The following is a 19,733-nucleotide window of genomic DNA, read 5'->3' on the forward strand; positions in this document are numbered from 1 at the left end:
ATATAGTCTTGTCTTTCATTTGATATATAAAATATCGCCTGTTTCCCTAAATTGAATATTTCTATTTTTATCTCTACTGACTACAACCATTACAGTGCAGTACATTGTTTTTATTTCTATTATTTAATTATCGCACTCAATTCCTATAGCAGAACAAAACACCACAAAACACTTAAAACATGGCCTTCTTCCACTCACCAAATTATCTATTCACTTCTCTATAACACACTACACAAGAAATTATTGTTTATATTTAGTGGAACTATATGAAATATTTGTGAATTTCGTTTATTGAGTTCCAAAACGTTCATCTCATTGTTTACTACACGTTAAAATTAACAAAGACTTAACCAGTTATTTCTTTTTAATAATAACAGTTCCTTGAATGTCTCCGTTTCCTTCTAAATGTTCCTTAATGGTATTATTTTTTGTATTTTCACGTAGCTTGGCAATATATATTGGTCCTATGTCTCTCAGTCTGGACTTCATTCATCCATGGAGCGTCTATAAAACCCACAGAGATACCAATAAGTAACATAAAAGCTCAGCTGGACACGGCTCGCAGGGCCTCAATAGCTGTGAACACTACTTTACACACCTTTGTAAGTTTACATTTATTTATTCATACATTAATACTACTACTACTACTACTACTACTACTACTACTACTACTACTACTACTACTACTACAATTATTATTCAAATTATTATCACTTGTTATACCACTCCAATAGTATGTTACTTAACATACTACCCATATACTAATTAATAAAGTTCTCATTAAGATCCATATTTACAATGATTACTTTAGTGTAAATGGACTTCTACTCCATTGTTTTCTAATCCTATTTGTCCAAATCTCAGACTCATAATATGTCACGTTTTTTTCTACAGTGCCACAACACTCCATTGGCATCTGCGGTAAGCTGTCAGCACTTTATTCATATGCTACTCAACCAGACGGAACTTACATTCCCTCAGCTCTACATTCAAGACTGTATCACCATCGCGCAGACAGACTTATTCAAGGTATGGACATATTATCAAAACACATTTTCTTGAAATATTTATACACTTTCTATCTAAACTCGATTCTATATTTTATAAGAAATCTCAATCAGTGTCGAATAATATTCAAGCTTCTCACAATTCTTTATTACAGATTGCTCTATCCAATATGTCTGCAACCCTCAGTCAATATGTTACTGTGTTGGAGAATCAGAAGAAAAAAGAATATGACCAGCTGTGTGCTCCTGCCAAACGTATACAGACACAGTGTCATTATCCCGCTGCCTGTTCTAAACTCACTCCCACATCTGATGGCTTATTTTACTGTTACCTAAGACTAACACTTTCTTACCTGGTTGATACGATACTTCAACTGGATTCACCGGTAATTATTATTATCGTAATACCTTTTTCTAGATGAATATTCACGCTATTTTTCTTTTATTTCCTCGCGTAAAATCAATGTAAATTATCTTCTGTTCAATACAATAGCGCCAAAATATCCTCGTGTTTATCGTAATATACTAAATATTTCTCACAGAATTGATCCGGGAAGATATGGTCAGTTTATTTAAAGAAACTTGTCAAAGATCAATGATTCTATTCTTTAGATTCCCTCGGAGTAATATAAAGTCTTTTCAAAGCATTCTTTCAAAGTATAATTGTGTTTCATTATTACCAAAAAATTACAAATTACATCTCTTCAGGGTTTCTAAGATGTCTGTCGTAGAATACGTGGTGCAGACGATAATCAGCTTACGTTATCCACACTTTCCTCATTTATATGATATAGACAACAATGCGTAGAATTGTAATCAGCATAGAATGTTTAATTATTTCAAGTAATTACTACGATTAGAATAATTTTGAAACGTTCTAATTTAACAATATGACTTAGTCTATCAAAATGTTATATATAATATATATATGTGTGCATATATGTGTCCATAGTAATTATTAGTAGTAAATTCACATATAACATGTGTGTGTATTGTTAGTATTAGTAATAAGTGCGTATAAATATAGTATTGAATATAGGTGGAAATTGCGACATTTGCCATGTTTAGATCTGTTCCACGTAGATTTTTCTACGGATGTATATATATATTTATATAGTTTGATAATGTGTGGTCGAAGAGCCCCCTTGGCGGGTTCTATTACTTGTGTGTGTGTGTGGGTTTTTGCATTTGAGTGTAAGTTTGTGTGTGTGTGTGAGTGTGTTTGTTTTTGTGTATGTGTGTGCGTGTATGTGTGCATGTGTGTGTTTGTGCATTAATATCAATTAATGTTTATTCCTAACTTACAAAATTCTTTTCATGTATTTCAGATATTTTCAAACATCAAACAAAATGTCGAAGTGGATGACAGTCTTTTGCTACCGGACGATGTGCCAATAACCAAGCAGCGATGGTTTACCATTATTACACTCCATAGTCTTTATGAAAATATAAACCACATTCAAAATACTCTACAATCCTTTGTGTAATTAATTCCTGTTATAATATGTGTAGGACCAATCTCAGTAAGAGAAAAATCAGATACAAATGTATCGTTTCAAATGTGTAGAAGTGTTTTAGCTTCACCACTTAATAATCATATCGACGATTATATTAATCGTTAAATAGCAATATTTCTATTAATATTTATCTTATATTTTTTTATCATATTTATAATCGAAAACAATATATATTTCTACATTATGAAATAAATATTTATACTTAATATCTTGTTACATTGATGTCTTTGGGACGGTGACATATCAATCTATATATATTTTCATATATACATACCTATATATATCTATATATAACTTAATATATTTTTATATATATATAGCTATACCTCCTTATTTAATTCATTGTATAGATTATCTATTTTCCGATTCCATTTCCTATTTTTTAATCTTTATTCTAGTATATAGATCATATTCCAATGCATTATACTAGCAAGAACTACCTGTATACTCACACACACACACACACACGCACACATACACACACACATACACACACACACACACACACACACACAAACACACACACACACACACACACACACACACACACACACACACACGCCAACATCATTTCTATTATTTATTATATAAATCAGAATTATATTTTTGTATGGAAACATTAAAGTGTTAATATTTTATTTTATATTCAGTTGTTTGTGTTTTTGATTTTGTTCTATGAGTCGATTAAAACTTCGTTACAAACATGCATATTATATTCACAACTTGTTCCATTATTTCTTGGCATGAAAGGATTTGATTTATTTTATGAATAATTTCTTTTTATATTTCATGTTACAGTCATGAATTTTTTCATCTTTAATATATATTTTATATACATTATATTGCAATGCATTTCACCAATAGGACATTTATTTTTTCGATGTTGATAAAATAAGTACCAGTTATGTAATGGGGTCGACGAAATCCAGTTACCCCTCCCCCGAAATTGCTGACCTTGAGCCAAAGTTGGAAGCTATCAATTCTTGCATCCAACCTGCGCCAGATGAAATCGCTTCCTCTTTTGAATAGAACGATTAAAGCAAGTGAGAGGAAAACACGAAGATGATGCAAACCTAGAAGAACCTTTCTTCTCTTTTTCGTTCTTCCAATGTTATGACGAGATTATGTCATACTGACCTCACTAGAAAAAATGCAGCAGGAGGAAATGATCCGGGACTCGTGCACCCCTAAGGAAACTTAGCAAAACATCACAATTAATATTTCTAATATTGGTCCCTGTTACATGGTCACACCTGTGTTGAGTAATCTTTTAGGAAAATCTCATATTTACTATAGGAAAATACCTCGATCTAGACGTCGCAGAGTTAGTTGGAAATATCGTCCATTTCCTGCTCAGAGGTGGCCATGGTTGAAGCGTAGTACCTAACAAACATAGCGTAAGTGTTGCAATGTAACCGTAACATTATAGCCATTATGCGATCAGAAATATATTTAGGTACAGATAGAAGTGATTTGGCTATTTCTGCCACGATGGCGAATCAAACGTTAGAGTGGCGTGTCTCGTTCTCATTTCTTCCAGAACAGAATCATGCGTGCCCATCTTTCCATTCTTCCAATCTTCAGCGGTGTATCACTGAGTGCAGTGTTGTCAATGTTGTACACATTTAGTCGAAGGGCAATCGGTGCTCTTTCTCTTTCTGTTACTGAGTAGATTTCATGGAGAGCGGGCACATTCCAAGAGACAAGGTTAATATTCTAAAGTTCTGCATGTTTGACTGTGTTACAGGATAATCTGTTAGCTGAGGCCGGCCACCGTGTGAATGGTGAGGGAGTAATATTTATGACTCATTTTCTCCTCCATCCCCCTCTTAGAATAAGCAATGCTGTGTCTAAATAGATGTACAACACAGTTATTTACGGTTGTCGTGCCAGAGTGACCAGCAGCAAACGGTCGCCGACTGTGTAGAGACCCAACAAAACGCTTCCAGTCGTACTCTTTCCTTCTCACCGCCGATTTCAGTCCCTCGCTTGAGAACTTATTTGCAAATAAATTTGTGCGGAATTGACAGAATGAATGTAAGCTGTCGGCAAAGCCACACATTTGAAATGAATTCAGTATTGACGATTTATGTAGGAGCAGCCACACATTTTGGAAGCGATGACCAAAAGAATACGGTGCACATATGTGTTACAATACCTCATGCCTTTTGTTCAGTGGTTTCCATTTTCTAGACAAACTGCTCTAAACAAGATGGAGATCTTAGTCTACCCTATGTGACAGATTTTGATAATAAAGCTGAGTCCCCCTTCGGTCATGACTGACCATGGGATTGCACCTAGATAGTTACCCTCCCAGACGCAAGTTCGACCAAGGTTGTTTATGGAAGACCAGCAGTCACCCATGCATACCAGCCTCCCCTCTCCACACCACCGATGTTTTCCAAGGGAAAGGCAAAGGCCGATACATCTTGGCACCAGTGACGTTGCAACTCATTTCTACAGCTGAGTGAACTGGAGCAACGTGGAATAAAGTGTCTTGCTCAAGAACACAACACACAGCCCGTCCGGGATTCGAACTCACAACATCACGATCGTAAGCTCGATGCTCTAACTACTGAGCCATGCGCCTTCACTTGATAATAATACTGTCCTATTAATGGGACACTGGGCACTTGGAGACTTTGTTGTATATCAGAGTCTCTCTCTCCTAAATAGGTTAACGTAGCCGTGATTGAGGAGCCCCATCTGCTCTAACACCCCTCTCCACGACACACACATACGCACACACACACACTCACTCTCACACACACATACACACACTCTCACTCTCACACACACATACACACATTCTCACTCTCACACACACATACACACACATATCAATAGCGAAGAATCGAATAAGTATTCAGCTGGAAATACAACAAATATGGCGTTATATGAAAGAGTAAATAGTAAGAAAGAACTTGGTAGGAACGGATTTGATTTTTCCATGACTCGTCAAATTAATACGAAATCTGAGAGAAATATAAAAATTATCTTTGCAAGTTTTACGTCTGAGTGTTATGTAATAAATTCTATACAAGGACAAGCTTTTAAGATTCTTGCTTATGAGGAAATTTACCATTCCTCAATATAAATGAGTAATAAACACTTAAACAAGAGAACGTTTTCAAAGAACTGATTATAAGTGATTAATCCGATCAAAACTTCAATTGGAAATAGATCGCGTCGAAATTAACAAAAACAATTCTACATCGTAAAAGGCAGAGAAGAAAAACGACAAAATTCAAACTGTTAAGTGAAAAAATATTAAAGTGAAGACCCACAATATAAGCTGCATCAGTATTGCAGTAGGGTGGCAACAGTTTCAAATCGATGCAATAGAAACACGTATAGGTCTATTTGAAGCTGTACATATTTTGGTTTGGCAAGAAAGTAATTTCGGTTTTTTAGTGTGAAATAAAAGTCACAAAGAATGAACTTCAATCAATTATATATTTTCCATTTTGTTCGATGACCTTTTACCATCTTTCTGGCAACTTCATGATTCCGCTCTCATAGATCTGGTCCTTATCAGCCAGAAACTGAAGCAAGTGCGATTTCAAGTCATCATCATTATTTAAAGTTTTACCATTCAAAGAATTCCACACACTGGTAATCTGATGGTGCACGTTCAGGCTTATATGGTGGATGTGACATCATTTCCTGAACAAGCACCAATAACTTTTCACCAGTAACTTTTCACCATAGTGTGATCTAGCATTGTCGTGGTGGAACACGATTCCTTTGCGAATTGCCAATTCTTGCCGTTTTTCTTTGATTGCTTCCGCCCGTTTTATTAGTTGTTGACAGTAAACATCTGGTTCCTTAGAAGAAGCTCAAACTACACAACACCTTTGTAATCCCACCAAATTGACAGCATGGCCTTTTTAGATGCAGTTCACCTTTCGATGTGGTTTGTGCTTGGACCATAATCGTTTTCCATTGGTGTTATCGTAGACAATCCATTTCTCATCAGCGCTGATGATTCATTAAAAAAAATCCGTCGATTTCATTGCGTTTGAGATGCATATTGCAAATATTCATTCGTTGTGTTAAGTGAATCTCTTTCAATTTATGTGTAGCCCTAATATCGATCTTATTATCACATCGAAGATATTTTAAGTGATCTTCAGTTGTTCTATGTGATACATTTAACCTCTCTGCAAACTCTCACACAGTTATACGAAAAGCAGATTGAATTATAGCTTTGATTTGGTCATCATCAACTTTAGTAGGTCGACCAGAACGTTGGTCATCTTTGATTGAAAAATCTCCAGAACGGAATTTTTAAAACCATTTCTGACATGTGCGTTCTGTTAAGCAATCAACACCATAAACTTCACATATCTCTTTGTGAGGCTCAGCAGTATTCTTGCCTTTACGGAAATAAAAGCAAAATCATAACATTGACAAACGTCATTGAAAACAATCGTAACTCTATTTGCAAAAATGAAATTAGTTTCTTGCTAACTTAGGTTATAAAAGTGAATTAAAGGTAATGCTATGCTACTTCGATATAATCATCATCATCATCATCATCATCATTATTATTATTATTATTATTATTATTATTATTATTATTATTATTATTATTATTATTATTATTATTATTATCATCATTATTATCATTATTATTATTATTATTATTATTATTATTATTATTATTATTATTATTATTATTATTATTATTGTTATTATTATTATCAAGTCCGCGAGCTAACAGAATTTTTAACACACTGGACGAAATAAGTATTTCTCCCGTCGCTACGTTCTGAGTTCAAACTCTGCCGAGGTTGAATTTTCTTTTCATCCTTTCGGAATCGATAAAGCAAGTACCAATGAAAACACTGGAATCGATGTAAGCGACTAGGCCCCTCCCTACAAATATGAGGCTTGTGGTTCCAGTAGAAAGGATTATTATTATTATTAAGGCAGAATCGTTAGTGCCCCACACAGAATTCTCAGAGGTATTTCTGAGTTCAAATTCCGCCGAGGACGATTTTGCTTCTCTTCGTTTCGGGGTCGAAAACTTAAGAGTCAATCAAACACTGGGGTCGATCTCATCGATTGGCCCCCACTCCTCCAACATTGTTGCTCTTCTGGAAAAATTTGAAACCATTGTTATTAATTGTATTATTGATTTTTAAGTATGTGTGTGTGTGTGTGTGTATATATATATATATATATGTAAGGTACGACCGTGCGAACTCAAAAAGGAGAAATGGTGAAGAATGGAAAAACAGAGGACTCCTTTTATTTAAACGTGTCACACGGTCGAACACATAATTATATATCAGAGATGATATACATGATATGTTATGCGACGATAACATAGATGACCAGCAATGAAAGACCACAACCGTATAAGATGAATAACAGAAATATTTATTGTAGCGTTAAAGATGTATGTCTGTGTGAGAGTGTGAATGCGACATATAAGAACATAATCAAAGACAGGCCGTCATACAAAGAAAAGTATGTATGTGAGTGATACATGTATGTGTATGTGAAATATTACAGCAGAGAGAAAGAGTCAATAATACGTGAGCAATTATACCAGTTCTTTAGTACACTATAGGAAAAGTTCTGTATGTGAAAGTGAGGGGAGGCTGAGTGTGGCAGAGCTGATCACTAGTTGTGATGTCGTGGCATCGATGCCGGGCCGTGATTCTTGTTATACAGATGTTCGTCGTTTGGTAGAGCTTATCACTAGTTGTGTTTTGGCTTCGATGCCAGGGTCTTGAGGACAGACGTTTATCGCAGGCTGAAATCTCTTGTCTGTTTATTATCGTGGTGAAGCTAAGTCACCTAACAGAATCGAAGAGAGAGATGTGTGCCGCGGTGGTTTAGTTTGGTGTACATAGTAAGTCGTGTTGACGCTGGTGGAGATTGATGCTTGGTAGTAATCGTGTTGGTCACGACGATGGTGCTGGTTAGTAGTCGTAGACTCTTGTTGCTGATGTGGCGACGGCGGTGGTCATCGTTGGCTGAACGAAGCTGTTGAAGTAGTCGCTGGCTACTTGTTGCTGCTGCTGTCGTGTGGTACACGGAACAGTCTCTATAGAGAAACTGGACCGAGAACAATTTGTTGGGTATGAGTTGATCTATTTATAGCGTTAAGGGGGCTCACCAGATATCAGAAATATACTCTATCACGTGACCTTATTAAGGGCTGTGATTGGTCAGTTAGCGTTCAGGCGGGAACGGTTCGAAGAAATTGCCGATTCGAATAATGATCAGTCACGTGATGACAAGGCTGGTGTTTTCCCCTACGTTCGCGTTTGTTTATATTTAAATGAGAAGAATGGCGATAGCAGTTTTGTATCTAATGGCGGTAGGTAGTTTCACTACATATATATATATATATATATATATATATATATATATAGGAGAGTATTGTAGTTCGCTTGAAGCATTGTGTATTGTTTGTAAAGAATAAAATGTTTTGAATGGTACAACAATGCACCATAATACAAACAATGGACTATATACCTGTTGTAATTTAATCATCCATAGTCTGATATGATATTTCGGAATAAATTTCCTTCTTCAGATATTCTTAGATGGAGTCGCTGCTATAATCGGTTTTCCAACGGCGTGTTGGTCGTCTTGGGTAATTAAGCCGATTTACAATGGATCTAACGCACCCGTTGGTTTTCAATATATTTAGGAAGCGTGTAGTGTGGATCACCTTGTCCTCCGTTTTGCTGCACTTGCCATGGATGCGTGGAAGTTCATTTCTGTCGTATCCTGTTTTGGCACCGAGTGGAAGCGCTGAATTGTATTGGACAAACATATCTCTACTGGCTGCTTTCCTGTAGAACTCGGTGTGGATCTCCCCTTCTTCCGTTATATTCAGTTTGAAGTCAAGTAGTGATAGTGATCCAGTGATATCGGGATGTTCTATAGTGAACTTTATGTTCATGTCCATGTTATTGAACGTCGTGAATATTGTATCAGCCTCTTCACAGGAGGATGTGATTATGAGGATGTCATCTACGTACCTGGTGAAGAAGGCGCATGAGCAGCAGATGTTGAGTGCTCGACGTTCCAGATGGTTCATATAAGTGATGGCTAGTAGGCCTGAGAAACTGGATCCCATGGGGAGACATGTTGTCTGTTTGTATATGTGGTCCTGGAAAGCGAAGTAGGTGTTGTCCACGATGATGACAAAAGTTGGTGGATATCAGCTGCGATAAGTCCGAAGCATTGGATGTCGGACGCTATTATGCAGTCAGTCAATAGGTTGACCACCGGGTGTGCTGGCACTGTTGTGTACATTGAGACAACGTCAAGACTAAAGGCATGTCTGTTTTGCCTGAGTTGGTCCAGGGGTAATTGGTGCAGTCTTTTGATGACTTCGTCGGAGTTCTTGACGTGTCCCGGGAAGGTGGAGAGTATGGGTTCAGGATGTGAGCTGTATCGGTATTTGGTACAAAGCCACTGGAATTTAAGTTTGAGAGGTTTCTTCTCTTGGTCAACGCAGTGGTGGTAGCATCGGTCAATAGCTGCAGTTGTTCTTCGGTATGTATGTTCAATGGTTGACGTGATGCTGGATATTATTTCAGAGAATTTGCGTATGTACTCATGTAGTTGTTGGTGTAGATGGTGTATAATTTTTCTGATGACGAACGTATGTATGTATTTCAGTGATCGTCGTATATATTTCAGTGATGCAACAAGTTCTATGTGGGTAGTACAGCAAGACCGTTGCACGTCCGCATCAAAGAACATCTGAACACGCGAGCCTCCTCCTTCAAAAAACATCTAGATAGATGCCGGAACACTGACAAAAGCATATCAGTCACAAGTTAGGCCAATGAAAGAAATTTGGGTAATTTAAGAATTAAGGAAGCTATACTTATACACAGACTAGGAGCCCAAATTAACAATAGGCTGGAGGTTGGTATTCAATATATTACTTAGCTACATCTGGGTGCGTGTAGGTTCATTTTTTTATATGCACATATATTGTTTATAAAAAAAAGAGAAAAGAAAAAAAGAAGGGGAAAAAAGGAAACTGCACGTATAATACATAACTTAGAAGCAGCAATACGGATGTACTAACACACATAAGATTGTGTCATGGCCGACCTCATGCACTTCTCATGAATTCCGGAAGGCGCTTAAAGAGGCCACTGGTGAGACGCTTCCGGAAAAAGAAAAGCCGTTGGAAAACTGATTATAGCAGCGACTCCATCTAAGAATATCTGAAGAAGGAATTTATTCCGAAATATCATCAGACTATGGATGACTAAATTACAACAAGTATATAGTCCATTTTTTGTATTATAGTGCATTGTTGTACCATTCAAAACTTTATATATATATATATATCTATATATATATATATATATAAAACGGAAAACAAAACTGTATATACATATACATATATATATATATAAAACGGAAAACAAAACTGTATATACACACACACACACACACACACACACACACACACACACATATATATATATATATATATATATATATATATATATATATATATATATATATATATAAAACGGAAAACAAGACATGGGACAAGAACGCAAAACATCCAGACATGATACAAAAAAGGGACAAGTGAAAACAATGACGGGTCATTTGGTGGTTTCTCTAATATATATATATAAATCCATAATAGACTATAAGGATATAAATTACGTTAATAATTTTTATCAAGTACTCAGCATGCTATAAATATTTATAGGAAATTTATATATTATATTAATAATAATGTACATATGTATATAATTTTATTAAGGGAGCAACTTTTGTTAGTTCTTTGAAGGTATCGGTACTTCAAGCATGCAGGAGATAGGTAGTTTTCACCCTTGGTCCCTTAAAATAGTTATATATATATATATATATGTATATATATATATATATATATATATATATATATATATATATATATATATGTATATATATATACAAATACATATCAATATCTATTTATCTATCTATCTACAAATATATATATATATATATATATATATATATATATATATATATATATATATATATATATATATATATATATATATATATATATATATATATATATATATATATATATATATATATATATATATATATATATATATATATATATATATATATATATAAGGTTAAATCTCTGAACGAGGTATTAACAGTAACTGCACGACAAGGTGAAGTATATTTGCCACTTAAATGTTTATATATATACATACCTCATAACACACTATACTTATTGTGACATACAACATATATTCTCTAGAATTACAGTTGAAATATGGTAAAAGCATACAAAGTTCACGAAACGAAATTACATGTAGAAGAATTTACTGTATTTTGAAGCATTGAAGATGCAACTTTATGTAAAAAAAACACTTTCCTGGAAATTTACTGTATATCTTTTACAATGTTACAATGTTAGCTGTGAAGTAAGGCGACGAGCTGGCAGAAACGTTAGCATGCCGGGCGAACTGCTTAGCGGTTTTTCGTCTGTGTTTACGTTCTGAGTTCAAATTCCGCCGAGGTCGACATTGCCTTTCATCCGTTCGGGATCGATAAATTAAGTACCAGTTATGTACTGGGGTCCATTTAATCGACTGACCCTCTCCCCCAAAATTTCAGGCCTTGTGCCTAGAGTAGAAAAGAATGTTAGCCGTGAAGTTGTTGCTGAGGTTCTCTAAGACTTAACTGAAATCATTCCCCCATGAAAACTTATTTCGTTAACCAACATTTACAAATATTTTTTACTCAGTAAAACGTGTGATTTAACCAATATTATTCATATAAAAACAATAACAATTATGAAATAAATAAATAAATAATCGCAGGAAAGTTAAAGTGAAGAACACAGTGTTGTGGAGTAGAATAATGGCCATCAATGGACCTCCGGGAGAATGATGGCCATCAATGAACCATTGGCGATTCTGCTGGTTTGTCCAATAATTCTGTCTGATAAAAGGCATTGAGCATGTACCCACCGGTCACAGACTGGTCACGTGGTTGGGACTTTAGGAATAATAAAGAGAAATTTTATTCTCGATCAACATTTCCAAAACCAGTGTATGCCTTCCAAGAGGCCTCAAAATGAGTTATGTCAGTTTGGCATGAGCAATATTTAATAAAATTGAAATCGTAGCACAGATACTCCCGCCTTTGAAGAGAGATTCTTGTCGAATCTGTATCTCTTGTCAGCCCAATATCCACTGCCTCTAAATATTAAGGGACAGCATAATTTGTCCAATGTTTACTATCCAACAGACATCATTCTAAAACAATGATCATTATCAAAGGGTTCTCACTAACAGCGTTCACCGTCTAACGGCGTTCACTACCTCACATCGTTCATTACCGATCAATGTACTCTATCCAACTATTCGTTGGGTACGGCGATAGTGACAAAGATTTGTAACACGAAACTGTAACGCACTATTCCCCGCTCGGTTATTTCCCGTTAGGCGAAAGTAACCTACTAGCAATTGGCCTGTGACCTATATACAGTGATAAAAATAGTTCATTCATAAAAAGCTTTCCTCTTCCCGTAAACCTAAATCTCTGTCACACTGAAAGTAAAATATTGGCACAAGCTTCAACTTCCGCAACAAATGAAAGTCAACAATTTTCATAAAATAAATTTAGACATTGGATAAAGGATGTCGATGACGCTCAGCCTCTTAATGGAGACCATCAAATATGAAGGGACTTTCCAAAACTATGACTGCTGAAACAACTATATAAGCCGACACTTCAGCTTCACATGGTCACAATTTCGTAACAGGCAAAGGAACTACAGCCAGATTTTCGCTTAAAATATTTTTCATAACGAAGATAACGCAAAAATGAATAACTGTAAGTACGATGTCGGTATTGTATAGATACATACTTATATACATACATACTTAGAAATATACTCGCGTACGTAGGTAAATATATACACACAAACACACATACACACACATAAAAATATACATATACATTCATGCATATATATATATATATATATATATATATATATATATATATATATATATATATATATATATATATATATACTTGGAAATGGATGCGTGGCGTTCAGTCAAATAATGATATAAATAATATATATATGCATCTATATATATATATATATATATATATATATATATATATATATATATATATATATATATATATATATATATATATATATATATGTATATATATATATATATATATATATATATATATATATATATATATATATATATATATATATATATATATATATATATATATATATATATATATTCATATATATATGCATATATATACATATATATTTTTATTTATCTATCTCTATCTATCTATCTATCTATCTATCTATCTATCTATCTATCTGTCTGTCTATCTATCTATCTATCTATCTATCTATCTATCTATCTATCTATCTATCTATCTATCTATGCATCTATTTATCTATCTATATATATATAAGTGGTTTTAATATGGTCTTGTCTTTCCTTTGATATATAAAATATCGCCTGTTTCCGTGAATTGAATATTTCTATTCTTATCTTTGCTGAATGCAACCATTACAGTGCAGTACATTGTTTTTATTTCAATTACTTAATTATCGCACTTAATTCCTATAGCAGAACAAAACACAACAAAACACTTAAAACATAACCTACTCAACAAAATATCTATTCACTTCTCTATAAAGCACTACACAAGTAATTATTGTTTATATTTAGTGGAACTATATGAAATTTTTGTGAATTTCGTTTATTGAGATCCAAAACATTGATCTCATTGTTTACTACACGTGTAAAACTAACAGCGATTTAACGAGATCTTTCTTTTTAATAATAACAGTTCCTTGAATGTCTCCGTTTCTTTCTAAATATTTCTTAATGGTATAAATTTTTTGTATTTTCACGTAGCTTGGCAATATATATTGGTCCTATGTCTCTCAGTCTGGACTTCATTCATCCATGGAGCGTCTATAAAACCCACAGAGATACCAATAAGTAACATAAAAGCTCAGCTGGACACGGCTCGCAGGGCCTCAATAGCTGTGAACACTACTTTACACACCTTTGTAAGTTTACATTTATTTATTCATACATTACTACTACTACTACTACTACTACTACTACTACTACTACTACTACTACTACTACTACTACTACTACTACTACAATTATTATTCAAATTATTATCACTTGTTATACCACTCCAATAGTATGTTACTTAACATACTACCCACATATTAATTAATAAAGTTCTCATTAAGATCCATATTTACAATGATTACTTTAGTGTAAATGGACTTCTACTCCATTGTTTTCTACTCCTATTTGTCCAAATCTCAGACTCATAATATGTCATGTTTTTTTCTACAGTGCCACAACACTCCATTGGCATCTGCAGTAAGCTGTCCTCACTTTATTCATATGCTACTCAACCAGACGGAACTTACGTTCCCTCAGCTCTACATTCAAGACAGTATCACCATCGCGCAGACAGACTTATTCAAGGTACGGACATATTATCAAACATTTTCTTGAAATATTTATACACTTTCTATCTAAACTCGATTCTATATTTTATATGAAATCTCAATCAGTGTCGAATAATATTCAAGCTTCTCACAATTCTTTATTACAGATTGCTCTATCTAATATGTCTGCAACCCTCAATCAATATGTTACTGTGTTGGAGAATCAGACGAAAAAAGAATATGACCAGCTGTGTGCTCCTGCCAAACGTATACAGACACAGTGTTATTATCCCGCTGCCTGTTCTAAACTCACTCCCACATCTGATGGCTTATTTTACTGTTACCTAAGATTAACACTTTCTTACCTGGTTGATACGATACATCAACTGGATTTACCGGTAAGTATTATTATTATCGCAATACCTTTTTCTAGATGAATATTCACGCAATTTTTTTTATTTCCTCGCGTAAATTGAATGTTCAATACAATAGCGCCAAAATATCCTCGTGTTTATCGTAATATACTAAATATTTCTCATAGAATTGATCCGGGAAGATATGGTCAGTTTATTTAAAGAAAATCTGGTCAAAGATCAATGGTTCTATTCTTTAGATTCCCTCGGAGTAATATAAACTCTTTTCAAAGCATTCTTTCAAAGTATAATTGTGTTTCATTACTACCAAAAAATTACAAATTACACCTCTTCAGGGTTTCTAAGTTTTCTGTCGTAAAATACTTTGCGCAGACGATAATCCGCTTACGTTATCCACACTTTCCTCATTTATATGATATAGACAACAATACGTAGAATTGTAATCAGCATAAAATGTTTAATTATTTCAAGTAATTACTACGATTAGAATAATTTTGAACCGTTCTAATTTAACAATATGACTTAGTCTATCAAAATGTTATGTATAATATATATGTGTGCATATATGTGTCCATAGTAATTATTAGTAGTAAATTCACACATAACATGTGTGTGTATATTGTTAGTATTAGCAAATGTGATACATAATATGTCTCTATAGTATTGAATTTAGTGTGAAATAGCTGCAATTACCAGGTTAAGATCTCCTCCACGTGTGTGTGTATTAATATCAATTACTGTTTATCCTTAACTTACAATGCTCTTTTCATATATTTCAGGTATTTTCAAACATCAAACAAAATGTCGAAGTGGATGACAGTCTTTTGCTACCGGACGATGTGCCAATAACCAAGCAGCGATGGTTTAGCATAATTACACTCCATACTCTGTATGAAAATATAAACCACATTCAAAATACTCTACAATCCTTTGTGTAATTAATTCCTGTTATAATATGTGTAGGACCAATCTCAGTAAGAGAAAAATCAGATACAAGTGTATCGTTTCAAATGTGTAGAAGTGTTTTAGCTTCACCACTTAATCATATCGACGATTATATTAATCGTTAAATAACAATATTACTATTACATTTTTTTCTCATATTTTATTATCACGTTTATAATCGAAAAGAATATATATATATCCCCTTTATAAAATAAATATTTCTATTTAATATCGTGTTACATCGATGTTATTGGTATTACACCAATGGGACTGTGACATATTAATCTATATATATTTTTATATATACATAACTATATCTACGTTTATATATTTTATATATTCATACCTATATATATATCTATATATATTTTCATATATACATACCTATATATAGCTATATCTATTTTATATATACATACCTGTATATATCTATATATCTATATATTTTCATATATGCATACCTATATCTACGTTATTTAATTCATTGCATAAATTATTTATTTTCCGATTCCATTTCCGAATTTTTAAATCATTATTATAATATATACATTATATTCCTAAGCATTATACTAGTAAGACTGCCCTGCATATTCACATATACCCACCTTCCCATATATATATATATAAATGAGAATCATATTTTTGTATGGAAACATTAAAGTGTTAATATTTTATTTTATATTCAGTTGTTTGTGTTTTTGATTTTGTTCTATGAGTCGATTAAAACTTCGTTACAAACATCCATATTATATTCACAACTTGTTCCATTATTTCTTGACATGAAAAGATTTTATTTATTTTATAAGTAATTTCTTTTTATATTGCATGCTACAATCAGTCATTTTCTATCTTTAATATATATTTATTTTTTCGATGTTGATAAAATAAGTACCAGATATGTAATGGGGTCGACGAAATCCAATTACACTTCCCCCGAAATTGCTGGCCTTGAGCCAAAGTTGGAAGCCATCAATTCTTGCATCCAACCTGTGCCAGATGAAATCGCTTCCTCTTTTGAATAGAACGATTAAAACAAGTGAGAGGAAAACACGAAGATGATGAAAACCTTGAAAACCGTTCTTCTCTTTTTCGTTCTTCCAATGTTATGACGAGATTATGTCATACTACCCTCACTAGAAAAAACATGCAGCAGGAGGAAATGTTCCGAGACTCGTGCATCATTAAGAAAGCTTAGCAAAACATCACAATTAATATTTTTAATATTGGTCTCTGTTATATGGCCAAACCTGTGTTGAGTGATCTTTGTGGAAAATCTCATATTTACTATAGGAAAATACCTCGATCTAGACGTCGCAGAGTTAGTTGGAAATGTCGTCCATTTCCGGCTCAGAGGTGACCATGGTTGAAGCGTAGTACCTAACAAACATAGCGTAAGTGTTGCAATGTAACTGTGACATTATAGCCATTATACGATCAGAAATACCTTTGGGTACATATAGAAGTGATTTGGCTATTTCTGCCACGATGGCGAATCAAACGTTAGAGTGTCGTGTCTCGTTCTCATTTCTTCGAGAACAGAATCATGCGTGCCCATCTTTCCATTCTTCCAATCTTCAGCGGTGTATCACTGAGTGCAGCATTGTCAATGTTGTACACATTTACTCGAAGGGCAATCGGTGCTCTTTCTCTTTCTTTTACTGTTTTTTCATCCGAGATTTCATTTTCTTGAAGAAACTGCTATAAACATGCTGATAATCCTAGATTTTAGTGATTGTACAGTCCTGTTAAGAGGAACCTGGGCACTTGGAAACATCATTTTATATCCGAGTTTTTCTCTCCTAAATAGGTTAGCTCTACCGCGATTAAGGATCCCATCAGACCTGTACTCCTCATGGCCGCAGTGAAATGACTGAAACGAGTAAAAGAATAAAACAAGATATATATATATATATATATATATATATATATATATATATATATATATATATATATATATATATATATATATATATATATATATATATATATATATATATATATATATGTATATATATATATATATATATATATATATATATATATGTATATATATATATATATATATATATATATATATATATATATATATATATATATATATATATATATATATATATATATATATATATATATATATATATATATATATATATATATATATATATATATATATATGGTTGTGTGACTGTGTTTGCCCCCCACCATCATTTGACAACCGATGTTGATGTGTTTGCGTCTCCATAACGTAGCAGTTCGGCAAAAGTCGAGTTGATCGACTAAAGGCGGTGTTCCAGCATGGCCACAGGCAAATGACTGAAACAAATAAAAATAAAAAGAAGGAAAGAATATGTGTGTGTGTGTGTGTGTGTGTGTGTGAATGTGTATATAATTAAATATACAAAAGTAAAATTTAATTAAAAATATACATAAATTGAAATGTATAAACATGTAAAATAAAATCAGATGTTTAATAAAATTAGAACGGTGTATACATATGTATTGTTGGATGATTGTTGATTACTCACGAGTCCAACAATCACCCTTCCCACCCAGCAAACTAGGTGGGGTTGCTAGTTTAGTCGACGATGTTGCCCTAGTAACGAAGTTAATGCACGCAGAGTAAAGCCGCTTGGTGTGTAACGTGTGATTGTCACACTGCCCATGACACTAAAAGCAGTTTTGGCACAAACGTACAGACACACGTCTCATACCCAAATCTTCAGTGATAATGGACTGAGCTGAACGGTAACTAATCTGCACATACTCTGATGACTCACGGATGGTGATTTGACGATTTCCCCTCGCAGCTACACGCACATCTGCGATGTTTTTCTCAGTTCTGCTGCTTGCGGGCTCCCAGAACGTTCGTGAATATCGAATTATTTTAGGCCGTCTTCGAATCGTCTGCTGCTTTTACACTTTCTGTAACATTGCGTAGGCCGCTGAGCAGATATCACAACGACAACTTTCTCTCTCACGGTCAATGCGACGATCACACGCTACACACCTTCCTTCCAAACTGTGCTGTAAACAGCGAAAGTGAGCAACCATGTTAAAACTTAGGATGTTTGCACAGCAGAGTTCAAGGTCAATCTTTGCCAAGCAGTTTCACTCTGCACGCAGTTTCACTCTGCACGTGTCCAGGAAAGGTGGAGAGTATGCGTTCCAGGATGTGGGAAAGGAGCCAGGATATTTTATATAAAAGTCTTTCCACGCTGGAGATGATGGGTCTAATCTGGATTGTGTCGCTATCCTTGTGTATTTTAATGACAACGCTGGACTACACACGTATTTGCTAACTCGTGAAAAATCATTGGAGCTTGGTTAGGAAATGATGTCACATCCACCATATAGCCCTGAACATGCACCATCAAATTACCATTTATTACGAAGTTTGCAAAATTCT

At 34.0% G+C, this 19,733-nt stretch overlaps 2 protein-coding genes across 2 annotated transcripts; both read left to right on the top strand.

The window, feature by feature from the left end:
• Positions 1-428: 428 nt before the first annotated feature.
• Positions 429-2,746, top strand: LOC128248030 (uncharacterized; the record flags this gene model as incomplete). Its single annotated transcript, XM_089353503.1, has 4 exons — positions 429-602; positions 895-1,029; positions 1,163-1,393; positions 2,336-2,746. Coding segments are annotated over 4 exons (699 nt in total), but the record flags the coding sequence as incomplete, so codon positions are not given.
• Positions 2,747-13,314: 10,568 nt separating this feature from the next.
• Positions 13,315-17,000, top strand: LOC149135364 (uncharacterized). Its single transcript, XM_089353288.1, has 5 exons — positions 13,315-13,375; positions 14,449-14,606; positions 14,911-15,045; positions 15,176-15,406; positions 16,162-17,000. Exons 1-5 carry the CDS (start codon positions 13,366-13,368, stop codon positions 16,318-16,320), a joined length of 693 nt encoding a protein of 230 aa, XP_089209414.1. The 5' UTR covers positions 13,315-13,365; the 3' UTR covers positions 16,321-17,000.
• The last annotated feature ends 2,733 nt before the right edge of the window (positions 17,001-19,733 follow it).

This window comes from Octopus bimaculoides, chromosome 6 (genome assembly GCF_046866305.1).
Source record: "Octopus bimaculoides isolate indiv1 chromosome 6, ASM4686630v1, whole genome shotgun sequence".
NCBI lineage: Eukaryota > Metazoa > Mollusca > Cephalopoda > Octopoda > Octopodidae > Octopus > Octopus bimaculoides.